Source organism: Trichomycterus rosablanca, chromosome 13, assembly GCF_030014385.1.
Source record: "Trichomycterus rosablanca isolate fTriRos1 chromosome 13, fTriRos1.hap1, whole genome shotgun sequence".
Lineage (NCBI taxonomy): Eukaryota > Metazoa > Chordata > Actinopteri > Siluriformes > Trichomycteridae > Trichomycterus > Trichomycterus rosablanca.
In genome coordinates, this window is record NC_086000.1 from 27,790,294 (window position 1) to 27,807,158 (window position 16,865).

Below are 16,865 nucleotides of genomic sequence, written 5' to 3' on the forward strand. Positions count from 1 at the left end.
GCTATAGCTATAATATTTTGACTTCAATCCCAAAAGCATTTCGACTTTAATCTCAAAATCAAAACTTTTATGACTTTATTATTGAAATAATTTCAACTTTAATCTCAAAATCAAAACTTCAAAATATATTTTTCTTTAAAGTGGCCCTAATACGCTGTTGTAATTTACTAATACTATTTTATACAATGTAAGCAGCAAAAATACTGTGAAATGTGAAAATAAAGAATAAAACACTAATGAACTAAATAAATACATAAAACAAGCACAGGTGGATTGGCTGCACATTTGAACCAATGGCTGAGAATGTCAGTGATGTCTTCCCATGCTCTGTGCCCAGGATTTCCAGCTGGCAACAAACGCACTTTGACCTGTGATCAGAATGTAGCAGCAAGGAAAGCATGGGAAATATGCATGAGTGGGTGCTTTCCTTGCTGCTCATGCTTTCGCTCTATTCTTGTGGGAGCACAAACCAGCCTACCAGTTTCAGTCATTTCTGATATTATATTACTTTGTCTAAACATTTTCTCAAGTTGGAGGAACATAAGAAATGCCATCTTTTAAGTGGTGCAAGCAGTGCCACATCCCAGAACTAAAAGGGACACAATTCTGTTAACTACTGGTACTTAGAGTGGAACATTCAACAGAATAATGACAGCAGGGTGAATGAAATTCTCGCAGAACCATATACTCAGTTCTAGAGTGTGAAACATGAGCACACCATGAGCCAAACCATCATGACCAGCATGCATGGTAGGCACCTTCAGGCACAAAGTAGCTGAACAGGAGCCAGCATGAGCACTACAACAGCTGCCTGCACAGAAGGGTTCAATGCACTGTGTGTTCTGACCCGGACCGCTCCACCTGGGAATCAAACCGAGGACCTTCTTGCTGTGAGGTGACAGTGCTACCCACTGAGCCACTGTGCCACCCATCTGCATTGTAAGCCTTAGTTGCTTTTCAACTGATCCGTACCAGACGTGATGACACTGATTTTTACTCTGGCAACAACACGTATTGTCAGGGGTTTGTAGTTCGTCCCTTTTCAGACCACTATTGATAGGTACTCAGGTGCGCTGCCCGCGAGCTCCTTTCGCCATTTCAGAGACACTTTGCCGCAGTTGTTTATCAGTAACCATTTGGCAGATTATATTTACACATACATAAATGTATTCTAGAATATTTTTAACAAACTTGTTAGTCATAAAAGCATTAAGTCACACACTTTTATGATGTTTAAACTCACCCAGGTTGTCCAGGTCCTTGCGTGTGACAAACTTGTAGTCGTCGTAGACTGTGCTCTCTGGGTTCTCCTCCAGCTCCTCAGTCAGGTTATCCAAAAATGAGCACCAGCGAGGAGCGGGCCCCAGTGCCTGAAAGATCAGTGGGACAGTTTTTTTAAGTTACTGGCAGATCACACTTTAAATGCTGCTTAATTGAAGTGTTTCTTCACTAATGGTTATTAGGTTATAGTTACTGTTATTTAATTTTAATATTTGAATGATTTTCAGTTTTAGGGAAGTCAGATGTTTATAGTAGAATGTATCATTACACACTGATCCAAGCATGTCAATATTGGGACAGTGGTAGCCTAGTGGGTAGAGCGTCGGGCTATCAACCGAAAGATCGGCGGTTCAAATCCAGGCTCTGCTATGCAGCCACTGTTGGGTCCTTGAGCAAGACCCTTAACCCTGTCTGCTCCAGGGGCGCCGTAAGGTGGCTGACCCTGCGCTCTGACCCCGGCTTCCAAACAAGCTGGCATATGCGAAGAAAGAATTTAATTGTACTGTACATCTGTATATGTATATATGACAAATAAAGTATATCTATTGATGCACAAGAAAAAAACTGTATTTAATTTGACTAACTGTGGAACTGAACAAAAAAAATCTAACTGTCTATCTATGTGTAATATATATATATATTATTATAAACACATCATATTAAAAAATCGATAGTTACATTTTTTATTTTGTAGTGTTTACACTGAATGAATCACATCTTAATGTTTATAAAGAATAACATTTATTATCCATGATTTACTTCATAATAAATTTCTATGACTAGTTGGTTTAACTATCTCAAATTTACCAATAACATTTCTTTAAACTACTCATTTCTCCTTGATGATGCAGAAGAGATTTTTAACCATATTTTTCACTTTGATTGAGCATGAAGAAAAACTGGGATCTCTGGGCATACTGACACTGGTTTTCTACTTCACACTTAAATCACAAAAAACTAGGCCCTGAATAATCCAGTACTTCTTTGGCTTCTATGTGAATACAAGCAGCTTTCAAAGCTTTTGAAATACCCAATATGAGATTTGGTTAGAAATGAAAGCTTTCACGTAAAAATTAATTACTAAATTCTAATGAGATCATTTTCTGACGGTGAATTTTTGGAAATGAATGCAGCTAGTAACCAAATGTGTGCCTTCAATGTGAATATTTAAAGTGGTCAGAAGGTTTTATTACCCTCATAAGGGTTAGATAGCCTAACAGTAGATAGCTGGCTATAGTGTTTCACCATTTATAAAGCACTAATGTAGTGTGCACTATAACTCAGCTAATCTTTGTGATATGTACTTGCACTGCAATCTGCAGTCAAGCTTTTTTAGCTATTCTATTCTGTTGGATTTTCTGTTGGTATGACACTTAGCAAAGCTAAACATGGTGAATGTGGACAGAAGAACTTGCTGTTTGATTTCAGTAACCTACAGTAAAACCTGAGCTTTATTTATTTTTATTTTATTTATTAGGATTTTAAGGTCATGCCTTATACTCCTGGTTACATTCATGACAGAAACAGTAGTTACTCATTACACAAGATTCAACGTAAAACACAGCCATGGACAATTTTGTATCTCCAATCACTTGCATGCCTTTGGACTGTGGGAGGAAACCGGAGCTCCCGAAGGAAACCCACGCATACACGGGGAGAACATGCAAACTCCACACAGAAAGGACACGGACCGCCCCACCTGGGGATCAAACCCAGGACCTTCTTGCTGTGAGGCAACAGTGCTACCCACTGTGAGATTGGTTATTAGTGTTTATATATTTGAATCAAACAAACACCATTATAGCTGGTTGATCAATGTCCTGCTTTAATTTACCAGTGACGAACAACTTCATAGCACTTAAACAAACAACAAACACAGAAAGTAGCAAATATTTGTGTTTGGGGCGTACTTTCTTTAAAATGCTTAAATGTTTAAGAGCATTTTCCCTGTAACAGGTCTAAAATAAACCTGAAGGATGGCTGGTGTGACTTTTATGACCCTAGTGACTTTAAAATGTCAATCAAAAAAAAAAAAAAAAAAAAAGATCAAACATGCACAATGTACCACAAATATACTCAGTTAATAAACTTGTTGGACCAACCAGGTATAACGTGTGTATGGAAAACAGACAAGAAAAATGAAGATGGACATACACCAATAAACCAGTACATTAAAACCACCTCCTTGTTTCTACACTCACTGTCCGTTTTATCAGCTCCACTTACCATATAGAAGCAGTTTGTAGTTCTACAATTACTGACTGTAGTCCATCTGTTTCTCTACATACTTTTTAAGCCTGATTTCACCCTGTTCTTTAAATGGTCAGAACCCCCACAGGACCACCACAGAGCAGGTATTATTTGGGTGGTGGATCATTCTCAGCACTGCAGTGACACTGACATGGTGGTGGTGTGTTAGTGTGTGTTGTGCTGGTATGAGTGGATCACACACAGCAGCGCTGATGGAGTTTTTAAACACCTCACTGTCACTGCTGGACTAGGAATAGTCCACCAACCAAAAATATCCAGCCGACAGTGCCCCATGGGCAGTGTCCTGTGACCACTGATGAAGGTCTAGAAGATGACCAATTCAAACAGCAGCAATAGATGAGTGATTGTCTCTGACTTTACATCTACAAGGTGAACCAACTAGGTCTGTTTGTTTGTTTGTTTATTAGGATTTTATCATGTTTTACACTTTGGTTACATTCATGACAGGACAGGTAGTTACTCATTTCACAAGGTTATATCAAACACAGTCATAAACAATTTAGTGTCTCCAATTCACCTCACTTGCATGTCTTTGGACTGTGGGAGGAAACCCACGCAAACAATGAGAGAACATGCAAACTTCACAAAGAAAGGACCCAGACCGCCCCACCTGCGGATCAAACCCAGGACCTTCTTGCTGTGAGGCGACAGTGCTAACCACGACCAACTAGGTAGGAGTGTCTAATAGAGTGGACAGTGAGTGGACACGGTATTTAAAAACTCCAGCAGCGCTGCTGTGTCTGATCCACTCATACCAGCACAACACAAACTAACACACCTCCACCATGTCAGTGTCACGGCAGCTCTGAGAATCATCCACCACACAAATAATACCTGCTCTGTGGTCGTCCGGACCATTGAAGAACAGGGTGAAAGCAGGCTAAAAAAAGTATGTAGAGAAATAGATGGACTACAGTCAGTAATTGTAAAACTACAAAGTGCTTCTATGGTACGTGGAGCTAAGTTAATAAACTTGTTGGACCAACCAGATATAACGTGTAAAACAGACACGAAAAAAATGAAGATGAATATATAGATTTGCTGAAATAGGACAGGCTATGAGCAATAATGTAATTAATTTGTGCTCCTCCTGGATAAAAATGTTTTTCATTTCAGCCCCTGGTCCAGCTTTGCTGATTTTCCTGAAATAAGGTTAAGTGATGCCTGCATTTAGCACACAGTTTACATGGCAAACCTGTCTGTTGAAAGGGGGACTTTGTACTTCAAAGTAGGGAAAATATGTACATATCAACAGAATGACTCATGATCATGCACTTATCACACAGGTTTCAAAACAGAATACCGAAGCACTGATGCATCTGTCCACAACAGCCAACCTGGATTCTTACTACAAGGAACCAAAACAGTAGCAAACAAGACTAGGTACTTACAGGAATGTAAAATGTGTTCATTTTGGGGTCTTCATTGGCAGTAAAGAGCATACCTTTAACATAAAAACACCAATAATTAAACAATAGTTGTACAACACTTACACTGACCAGGCATAACATTATGACCACTGACAGGTGAATTGAATGACACTGATAATGTTAGGCAGCAAGTGAACATTTTATCCTCATAATGTTATGCCTGATCATTGTATACACTTTAATAAAGAAGTTTTAATTAAGGGAAGTGGGACAGTGTTCCCTAAGCTTATCTGAATGCGAGTACATTATTAGGAGACATTTTATTCACAAAAAATCATACAGGTTTAAATATAGCAAACTTATATTTTCACCACACTGACATGTACACTATATGGCCAAAAGTATGTGACCTGTTGAATATCTCATTTCAAAACAACATTTGGTCAAAAACATTTGCACACAATCCTAAAGAACTTAAAAACACAGAATATCTATTACCAATATTTGTGTTTGATGAGCACTTTTCTTTAAATGCCAAAGAGTTTAAAGCATTTTTTCATGAAACAGGTCTAAAATAAACCTGGAGTAGGTCTGGGGTGGCGTACATAACTTTTAGGACTCCAGTGTACTTTAAAATGATTAATGTCTCAGAAAAGATAAAAAATGCTCAATGTACCACAAATATATTAGGATAATATATAACGTGTTTGACCAATCAGGTATAACCTGTGTATGGGAAACAAAAAAGACAGATCTAGATCTGTTGAGATAGGATAGACTATGAGTAATAATGAAATTATTCTGTTTTCCATCTGAATATTATTATTCATTATTTATTAGGATTTTAATGTCATGTTTTAAACACTTTGGTTACATTCATGACAGAAATGTAGTCGCTTTGGACAAAAGCATCTGTTAAATGCTGAAAATGTACAGTGTATCACAAAAGTGAGTACACCCCTCACATTTCTGCAAATATTTTATTATATCTTTTCATGGGACAACACTATAGAAATAAAACTTGGATATAAGTTAGAGTAGTCAGTGTACAACTTGTATAGCAGTGTAGATTTACTGTCTTCTGAAAATAACTCAACACACAGCCATTAATGTCTAAATAGCTGGCAACATAAGTGAGTACACCCCACAGTGAACATGTCCAAATTGTGCTCAAAGTGTCAATATTTTGTGTGACCACCATTATTATCCAGCACTGCCTTAACCCTCCTGGGCATGGAATTCACCAGAGCTGCACAGGTTGCTACTGGAATCCTCTTCCACTCCTCCATGATGACATCACGGAGCTGGTGGATGTTAGACACCTTGAACTCCTCCACCTTCCACTTGAGGATGCGCCACAGGTGCTCAATTGGGTTTAGTCCATCACCTTTACCTTCAGCTTCCTCAGCAAGGCAGTTGTCATCTTGGAGGTTGTGTTTGGGGTCGTTATCCTGTTGGAAAACTGCCATGAGGCCCAGTTTTCAAAGGGAGGGGATCATGCTCTGTTTCAGAATGTCACAGTACATGTTGGAATTCATGTTTCCCTCAATGAACTGCAGCTCCCCAGTGCCAGCAACACTCATGCAGCCCAAGACCATGATGCTACCACCACCATGCTTGACTGTAGGCAAGATACAGTTGTCTTGGTACTTCTCACCAGGGCGCCGCCACACATGCTGGACACCATCTGAGCCAAACAAGTTTATCTTGGTCTCGTCAGACCACAGGGCATTCCAGTAATCCATGTTCTTGGACTGCTTGTCTTCAGCAAACTGTTTGCGGGCTTTCTTGTGCGTCAGCTTCCTTCTGGGATGACGACCATGCAGACCGAGTTGATGCAGTGTGCGGCGTATGGTCTGAGCACTGACAGGCTGACCTCCCACGTCTTCAACCTCTGCAGCAATGCTGGCAGCACTCATGTGTCTATTTTTTAAAGCCAACCTCTGGATATGACGCCGAACATGTGGACTCAACTTCTTTGGTCGACCCTGGCGAAGCCTGTTCCGAGTGGAACCTGTCCTGGAAAACCGCTGTATGACCTTCTTATAGCCCAGGCCATCTTTGTGGAGAGCAACAATTCTATTTCTCACATCCTCAGAGAGTTCTTTGCCATGAGGTGCCATGTTGAATATCCAGTGGCCAGTAAGAGAGAATTGTACCCAAAACACCAAATTTAATAGCCGTGCTCCCCATTTACACCTGGGACCTTGACACATGACACCAGGGAGGGACAACGACACATTTGGGCACAATTTGGACATGTTCACTGTGGGGTGTACTCACTTATGTTGCCAGCTATTTAGACATTAATGGCTGTGTTTTGAGTTATTTTCAGAAGACAGTAAATCTACACTGCTATACAAGCTGTACACTGACTACTCTAAGTTATATCCAAGTTTCATGTCTATAGTGTTGTCCCATGAAAAGATATAATGAAATATTTGCAGAAATGTGAGGGGTGTACTCACTTTTGTGATACACTGTATATGTAAAACAAGGAAGGTTTGATTCACATAAGTGTAAACAGCCTTAGAGCAGTTTGCTTCAATAATAAGGTGAACGCACTCACCCGAGTTGGGATAAACACACACATCGTTGATGTTGGTTGTTGGCTCGATGGAGGAAAACACTTTACCCTGAAATAGAAAAAAAAATTACCACAGGTTTGTTTTGAACATGACCCGTCTCTTCAGGCCTGTCAGCCAGCCTGAAGCTGATGTGGGTATTGATATTGACATAATGGATTTTGCTTACATTGTCTTTGTGCCACATCTTGATTATCTTTGAGTCAGCAGACATCACGAGCTCAAGCTGCTCATGGAAATGGAGGGAATTGATGGGAAGGCCGTAATAATGGTCCTTCACCAGCAGGGGGCGAGACGAACGCAGGTCATACAGCAAAACCTGCACATGCAAAAAACACATTTATTTTAATAAGGAAGCTAGCTCATCATACCAAAGAATTATTTAATATTCCATTCAGATATTTAAAGTATCACCCAGCATAATAAGTTATAACAACACTCTGAACAGCTTACAACAGATAATTATTGGGTATTACATTAAGTATTGAGTATTACATTATTAAGTAATTAAGTACAATAAGACTTCAAATGAACCATTTTAAGTGACTGTAACAGACCTGTCCTGTGGTTGTGCCCACTGCCATACCCAGAGAGCCGTTAAACTTGAGAGCACTGACAGAAGGCAAACTGTCCACTCTGGAAAGTAAAAGTAACACACATAATGAACACTGAGTTGACGGTCTGATACACCACCATAGCCCTAGCTAATTGGTTACTATGTAGAATTTGTCTGCCTATATCTACACAGATCAGCCATAACATTAAAACCACCTCCTTGTTTCTACACTCACTGTCCATTTTATCAGCTCCACTTACCATATAGAAGCACTTTGTAGTTCCACAATTACTGACTGTAGTCTATCTGTTTCTCTGCATGCTTTGTTAGCCCCCTTTCATGCTGTTCTTCAATGGTCAGGACCCCCACAGGACCACTACAGAGCAGGTATTATTTAGGTGGTGGATCATTCTCAGCACTGCAGTGACACTGACATGGTGGTGGTGTGTTAGTGTGTGTTGTGCTGGTATGAGTGGATCAGACACAGCAGCGCTGATGGAGTTTTTAAACACCTGTGTCACTGCTGGGCTGAGAATAGTCCACCAACCAAAAATATCCAGCCAACAGCGCCCCATAGGCAGCGTCCTGTGACCACTGATGAAGGTCTAGAAGATGACAAACTCAAACAGCAGCAATAGATGAGCGATCATCTCTGACTTTACATCTACAAGGTAATCCAGCTAGGTAGGAGTGTCTAATAGAATGGACAGTGAGTGGACACGATATTTAAAAACTCCAGCAGCGCTGCTGTGTCTGATCCACTCATATCAGCACAACACACACTAACACACCACCACCATGTCAGTGTCACTGCAGTGCTGAGAATGATCTACCACCCAAATAATACCTGCTTTGTTGTGGTCCTGTGGGGGTCCTGACCATTGAAGAACAGGGTGAAAGCAGGCTAAAAAAGTATGTAGAGAAACAGATGGACTACAGTCAGTAATTGTAGAACTTCAAAGTGCTTCTATATAGTAAGTGGAGCTGATAAAACGGACAGTGAGTGTAAAAACAAGGAGGTGATTTTAATGTTACGGCTGATCGGTGTATCTGTGAATTAAAGCAAGTTAACAACCAAAAAGCCAACATGATCAAATGTTGTGTGTGTGTGTGTGTGTGTGATGAATGATTTCCAGAACAGCAAGTGGTGACATAGGCAAAGCCACATCAACAAAGTCATGTGCTCTAAAACTGACCGTTAATATACAAACCCCATTTCCAGATTTTCCAGGCTAGGACATGAGCTTCCATAAAAATACACAAATTAACAATACATCAATACATTTGTAAAGGACAAAAAAGAAAATTAATAAGGTTGCCAGTTCTGTGTGAGTGTAGTTTTTTTTATTATAAGCAAATGTAATTGCATTAGAATGCGAGTAGGGTAGATGGAGCTTACTCAGCAGATTCCTCAGTGATGCTACTGAGAGCGCAGTCCAGCAAGGCTACTCGATTACGTACACGTGGGTCCCAGCATTCCACTTTCCCCTACACATAAAAACACAAATACACTTAAATTCTATGCTGCATAATTATTACACAAAAACTAAATGAATAAAAAAGGTCAATTTAAAATCGTTATTTATCAAATAGTATAACCCCTCACTCGATGCTCCGATAACCAAACTGAAGTGCTCTTGTTTTGGACACAATGTAAGCAAAACCAGTTTATTAAAAGAGATGATTATGCTTGGAGTTGAAAGTAACAAAATGGATTGATACAATTGGAGGAACAATCAATAAGCCATTAAGAATCCTGAAGACCTGGAGAAATTCTATCCATATGAAATATGGCCAGGAGACACTAACTTAATAATAATAATACAAATAATAATAATAATAATATGAAAGTAGTCAATTACCTCCAAAGTTCCAGCAGCAAATAACTGATGCACAGGGTTGATATCACATACATTGATCTCTCTGTAAAGAAATACATTAACATAAATAAATCCCACACTAGGGGTGTAATAGAGAATAATTAGAAATTAAACAAACTGTGTAAAGTTAAATTGTGTTCGTGGGCCAATAAATGAAGATTGTGAACTCTACACTGGACACACTAGGCACACGGTGAAATTCAGCCTGGCTTTTGGGACAGCAGGTATGGACTGGGTCCAGCTGTTATACTATGCAGTACACATCCACAGTGTAAGATGCCCTCTGGTGGCTCAGTACTTACACAGCATCTGTCTGAAGGGAGTTAAGGAATCTGCCCTGTTCAAGGTTTAGACGGTAGATCTCTGAACTAGACACAATAGAGAAAACCAAGAAATAAAGGTTAAAATAATAAGTACTGCATCACACAAACAAATCCAGATCTTGTGAGCACCTCAAAAAAAAATTTCCAGAATATTGTCTTCTTTAGTGGGGTGCACACAAGACTTGTTGCTATGACTATAATCAAATAGCAGAAACTGCTGTTTTTTATTAGGTCTGTTATTACCTGGCCCCTACGAAGTACAAATCACATGATGGGTAGTGGTAGGAGAAATCTCTGCCGAACTTTGGGATGCGGGTCTTGTAGTAGTGCCCGTGCTGAGAATGAAACTCCACGTACCGATCGATATGCAGAAACACCAGCTAAGCAAAACAAAAAAACACACACACACACTTTCACTGAGAAATGTATTTAATTAAGAAAAAGTACTATTTACAATCAATCAATAAACAAACAATGAAAGAAAGTAGTAATGAAGAATAAAATTCAATAAGACTGTACAATTAGACAGCGGTTAAAAAATTACCTTGGAGTAGTCTTCAGACAGGATGTCAAAAGTCACCACTGAAAAAGAAGAACATTATGATTTTGAGATCAACTTTGGGGGCAAGCAGTATTAGATTCAAACATCTAGCTGATGACTTCCTTTAATTCACTGTATTTCAACCATTAGAATAAAAAACAAAAGACCTTTTGCTGTAGCACAAATAGCCCTGACCTTCACCTAACTGAAAACCTTTGGGATGAATTGGAATGTTGACTGTGAGCCAGGAGTTTTCATGGTTTTTATTTAGACAATAGATATTTTTCTGGTAGCACTCAAACAATTGCAAACTCACAGCACTGCCACCTAAAAAAGGACATCTTCATTTCAATATAGTTCTACTTCTGTTCTATATATCATAGTGCTACTGATTCTTGCGTGGCTAGTAAACATTAAACAGATATCTGCTGGCTATGTGAAGCTGTGTGTGTGTGTGTGTGTGTGTGTGTGTGTGTGTGTGTGTGTGTGTGTGTGTGTGTTTGGGGGGGGGGGGGGATCTTTCTGGTCAGCCAGAAAGATACTTTAATGTACTTGCCTGTGATTTAATGGTTTACTTGAATATAACCATAACATTTAATGTAAATCAGTCAATCATTTTGAATAAACGAAGAAATTCACAAGCTCTCTGACCCCTATTTAATTCCTAGTGTTCTGTCAGACATGGCATTAAGATTGTGGTTTCAGACTTTTTAAATATTTACCGCAGTGCCACTCATCCACAGTGTTAGGTTTTGGTTTTTAAGAGGAGTCTTTGTCACCACCATAGCATTACATATAATCCAACACCTTTACTGAGACAGAGATCCTTCCTAGTAAGAAGAGCTGTTCAACATTTATGCTCTCTCTCTCTCTCTCTCTCTCTCTCTCTCTCTCTCTCTCTCGTTCTCTCTCCTCTAAACAGAATTAGCTCAAACAGCTGATGTTTGCACAAGTACTTCATCCAAATCAGAATAAAACTGATGCCTGTGGTAGCTCTTCTACTTAATATGTTTTAGTTTTACGCTTCACAAAGTTAGACAGTACAGGTAAAGCCTAGGGCTGACTCGATACTACTTTTTTATGTCCGATAGTGATACCGCAAATTGAGTCTCTGTCGATACCGATACCAATCCGATACCATAATTTCTCCTCTCAAACAACTAAGCAGTAATAATACGTGTCTCAATGCACCATGGTTAAACTAGCTATCTAAATAACAATGCTCAGACTGTAAAACAAATAATTAGCAGTATTTTTGGTTTCACTTACGATAGAGCAATCAAACGCGATGGACCAATTAGAATTGAAGCAGTGCTTGGTTGAGATTTTCTGTTAAAGTTCTGTCACGTTTTTAGATTATTAAACCCTGCTGGATTTTGAAGAGGACATCTGTGGCTAAACGGGAAACGGTGTAGTTTGTTTTATTTCATAACACTAATGGATTAATCGTTGAGGATGTGAGAGATCTCCAAACCAGGACAAGATAGGTTTTCTTTATCTCAGGTGAGCGATTTATAATTTATAAAGTGATTTTTATTGTGTTTAAACAGTGTTCTTAGATGTGGCAGTAGTAGATGATTTTTTTAATTGCTAAAAGTTTAAGTTGCTGTTGCGGATGAGTTGTAGATCAGTGGCACGTGTTAATGATGTCATCAAGATGAAAGATGGCAATAAATGGCAGTCTGTTGGAACGTATCTTTGTGCATTATTTGCTTTACACACAAACAATGGCCTTATTTACATGAAGTGTTATTTACATTAAGCAACAGCATAGGATTGGATTACAGGTTTTTTTCCTTCCGATATCCGATCAAGTGATTTGGGCCAATATCGGACCAATACCGATACAGAGTATTGGATCGGTGCCAGCCCTAGTAAAGCCACTAATGTATTTGAGGAAATGGACTCACAAGTGTACTTCATTAGTCTGAAATATGACAACTTAAAACATTCTACTCACAGACACAGAAACGTGCTACAGATGTAACCAGAACAGAAAAGCTGCTTTACATATTTATATTCCTTAAATAATAAACAGCAGTATCATTACACAAATAAAATCACAAACAGAAGCGGTTGTGTGGCAGTATGGAGTCTGACTGCAAGTTAAACTGCACATGTGGATCTGTGTGTTATGTTCTAGATTTAAAACAATGAGATTTATATTTTGCATCATGTTTCAGTATAAAGGTGAAACTGGTATTTCCAATACTGTGCTAAGAAAAAGCTTTAATATACCGACTGCATCATTAACATTCTGGAGAAACACTGTCTGTATGCTTGCCACTTAAAAATAAAAAATAATCATAATAATAAGAAAAAGAAAACAACAATAATAACAATGTGAATTAAAAAGTCAAAAATGTGTACACTTTGACTCTTATTTTTTATGTATTAGTCACCGTCATTAAACCTTTTTTGCAAAGAGGCAGTCAATTTATTTGCATATACATGGGTAGCCTACAATACAAAAATGATGCAATAATAAACTATATGTTGAGGCATGAAGAACTAGTATTTTAAATCATTAGAGCTTTATTAAATAATCTATATCAAAAACATGAAAGGGGAGGCCAAATGGTAACAGTTTCAGTTCTGTTGCTTTCACATATGATATAATCAACCAAACTGGTGTTGATCATAATGTACTGGTACATTGGACACAAACTTGAACTACTGTTGTCCCAATCCACTACTAAGTCATATGAACTCATACCCAATGGTGAATAAAAACATCCAATTTAATAAGGATATGTTTAATAGGGTGGGAGAAAATCATATTACAAGATGGAACCAATTTAGAAATAGGGCAAACATGACAGCCACACCCATGCCTACCCAACTGGAGGATCATACTTATCACCAAACCAGCAGGTTCATCATTTAAATTGAATATATATTGATGCGTGTAAAAACTATGTTTGCTGATATTCCGTCCTTACCACAATGTAATTTTATATAGTCTCTAAAAAAAGACCCTAATGTTCAATATTTTGTTCAAAAGCCTAAATAAGCTATTTTCTACTAGTGTATGAAAGTGGTGAGTTACAGACTTACCATCAGAGTCCAGACACCTTTCAAACTTCAGAGACAGTTGATATGTGTCATAGCACCGAATTCTGGGTTTATATGTGCCTGCAACCACACAAAAAAAAAAAAACATGAATGAATCCCCACGAATGTTCTAAAACCATCCAGTGATGAATGATGAGTGACCAACCTGCAGCTAAAATATACTGTCCATCACGTGAGACTTTAATAGAGCTGCACACTGTGGGCATCTCAAAATCCTGAATAAGTTCAATCCTCTTTTGGACGTCTGTGGAACAGAGGGAAAGGGGGTGTGAAACAAAAATACAAAACCATCATTTAGATCAGATCTTATAGAAGTATTCTGCCAGTAGAACTGCATCAAGCAATTGCACTTAAGTAACCAAATCACATGTACTTACCCACATCTTTTTTCTGTAAAGCTCTTTTCTTTCTGTCTGACAACCACTATGAAAAAAAAAATATGCATGCAGTTTATCCAGTACGTTTATTACATTTATTTATTAGCATTTTAACATCATGTTTTACACTTTGGATACAATCATGACAGAAACGATAGTTACTCATTACACAAGATTCATCAGTTCACAAGTTTAATGTCAAACACAGTCATGGACAATTTTGTATCTCCAATTCACCCCACTTGCATGTCTTTGGACTGTGGGAGGAAACCGGAGCCCGGAGGAAACCCACGCTGACAAGGGGAGAACATGCAAACTCCACACAGAAAGGACCCGGACCGCCCCACTAGGGGATCGAACCCAGGACCTTCTTGCACCTTTATTAAATCAATTGCATCGAACTATTAACAGACAATTCGAACAAATCAAATCTAAAATTAAGGAGTCACAAGACTGATCTATTTTGTCGTACTATAAATAGTACGGAAAAAGTCTTGTGACTTCTGAAATTTAAATTTATTATGGATATAGTAAAGGATTAAAAAGCAATACCAGGTAAACAGACCAGTCTTGTAACTCCTAAAATTTAGATTTGATTCGTTCGGCTTGACTGTTCATGTTAAGTAGCACAATGATAGACTTACCTCTGGAAGAGATTTGCCATGGCTCAGATTGTAAATCTTTACATTATTTAAACTAGAAACCTGCATTTTGAAGTGTGTGGTTGGTAAATATAAACATAATAAAAGAAATAGAATGTAAATAAACCACGTTTACCAACCCACGTTTGACCACAACAAGAATTGCTGAGTTCACCTATGATAATCCGCAAGGAAACAAAAACTCAAAACGTTGGTTCCTAGGTTGACTTGAGTCGACACCGATACCGATTCTAATCCAAGCATTAAAAATCAAAGGAGTCGATTTCAAGAGTCGATTCCACAATTTTCACGACTAAAAAGCAGAGCTTAAAATAAAATTGTAAAACAAAATGTAATATTAACTGGTTATCATTAATTACTTACACAATAAACACACGACGTCAGTTTGTCATTTTAAATACTGATGTTAGCTTACAATAGCCAAATATTGATGATGTTAGCCTACGATTGCCAAACACAAAGGTTTTTTTTGTGACTTTTGTTGCACAATTTATCTAACTAAATACAATACTAACAATAATGATGTTCATGAATTTATCAAATAGTTACAACAAAGTATTGAACCGTATCCTTTTATAATGACAAAACATGATTTTTATGTTAGCATATTACAATACACATGGGTGCCAATATAAATGTTGAGCCCCCTATAGTTTATGGCACTGACCTCTACTTTTAACCAGCTGTCCAATCCACAGAGGGTCCACTTGGGCCCCTTGTCTACTCTGGGCCATCATTGGACACCATTTAAACCAATAGATATAATACTCCATTTTTATTTTTTTCCTGTAACTGGACATGTCATGTAGAGTCCAGTGCAACCCAAAATATACTCTGAAGGAGATGGCAATTTATTGCAGTACAACACACACACACACACACACAATTTAGAGTGACCAATCAACATTTTGCTTGGTAAAACATGCCAATGCTTACTTCGTAAGTAAAAAATATATTCATTAAAAATTCACTGTGGATGACGGAAACAACATCAGCCAAATCTACCTGTAGCAGTACAATGACGTCACAGTGCTGACCATATCACACACTTGAATCTCTGGTGCACTATGATGTGTGAAGTGTGATCCACCTGAGCTCACTTCAACATAGACAGTCTAACACTGTCCACAGATCAGACACCACTATGGACTGCTGCAGTGAATGGTAGGAACCTCATAATTTATCTAAACTTTACTAAAGCATAATGTAAATTCTGGTTGTCTTAACTGATCCTTGTGTTAATATTATGTAACTTTTATGTGCCTTATTTTTTTTTAAATGTATATACTAAATAAAGTCATAATGACAGAATAACAAATGCATACCATTATGAATGTTTGGTTAATGCAAAAAAAAAATCATATGTAAAAATTCATACTGTATGTCCTTTTCAAACATAGATAAGTGGGTGGCAAATAGAATAAATGTCCTGATAACCTGAATTCAAACCTGTTCTGTCAGTGAGGAGTTCAACATGTATTCCTAAATGTAGGTAAGTTTCTTCTGGTTACTTTTTACTTTCAAAATACATACAAATGTTGGAAATGAGTGTATAGTGTGTAGTGTTTGATGCATTGTGATGGATTGACACCCTGTCCAGTGTCTGTTCCTGTCGTTTTTAAATAAAAGTACTTGCAATTTAATGAACACTATTTTTTCCTGATTAGAGCTGAGCCAGAAACACATAATTATTGTTATTATTACCATTATTGTTATTTTCCATCATTGTTTTAATGTATAGGTTTTAATCAAGTACAAATTATAAGTACAAAGTCTTTAAATTGGATATACAAATATAAATACTTGTTTTTCCATACTGTGCTATTCTTTACAGTTTTGAAATACAACCTTTGAAAACATTTCATTCAACGAAGGTCAAAGATCTACACACATTTTCAATGTCCTTTTGTTCAGCTGAGAGTTTCTTAGTAAGACATGGTGAAA

At 38.0% G+C, this 16,865-nt stretch overlaps 1 protein-coding gene across 1 annotated transcript in view; it reads right to left on the reverse strand.

Annotated features, from left to right (window-relative positions):
- The window catches only part of nol10 (nucleolar protein 10), a 37,789-nt gene extending 22,714 nt beyond the window's left edge, over positions 1 to 15,075 (reverse strand). The window contains exons 1-14 of the mRNA XM_063007139.1: positions 14,904 to 15,075; positions 14,260 to 14,305; positions 14,028 to 14,126; positions 13,865 to 13,942; positions 10,811 to 10,848; positions 10,510 to 10,646; positions 10,246 to 10,311; positions 9,926 to 9,986; positions 9,463 to 9,551; positions 8,065 to 8,143; positions 7,677 to 7,826; positions 7,492 to 7,558; positions 4,944 to 4,996; positions 1,244 to 1,370 (exon numbers count right to left, since the gene is read on the reverse strand). Coding sequence (XP_062863209.1) covers positions 1,244 to 1,370; positions 4,944 to 4,996; positions 7,492 to 7,558; positions 7,677 to 7,826; positions 8,065 to 8,143; positions 9,463 to 9,551; positions 9,926 to 9,986; positions 10,246 to 10,311; positions 10,510 to 10,646; positions 10,811 to 10,848; positions 13,865 to 13,942; positions 14,028 to 14,126; positions 14,260 to 14,305; positions 14,904 to 14,969 — 1,156 coding nt within the window. The 5' untranslated portion in view covers positions 14,970 to 15,075. The remainder of the gene's footprint in view (positions 1 to 1,243; positions 1,371 to 4,943; positions 4,997 to 7,491; positions 7,559 to 7,676; positions 7,827 to 8,064; positions 8,144 to 9,462; positions 9,552 to 9,925; positions 9,987 to 10,245; positions 10,312 to 10,509; positions 10,647 to 10,810; positions 10,849 to 13,864; positions 13,943 to 14,027; positions 14,127 to 14,259; positions 14,306 to 14,903) is intronic.
- Positions 15,076 to 16,865: the final 1,790 nt, after the last annotated feature.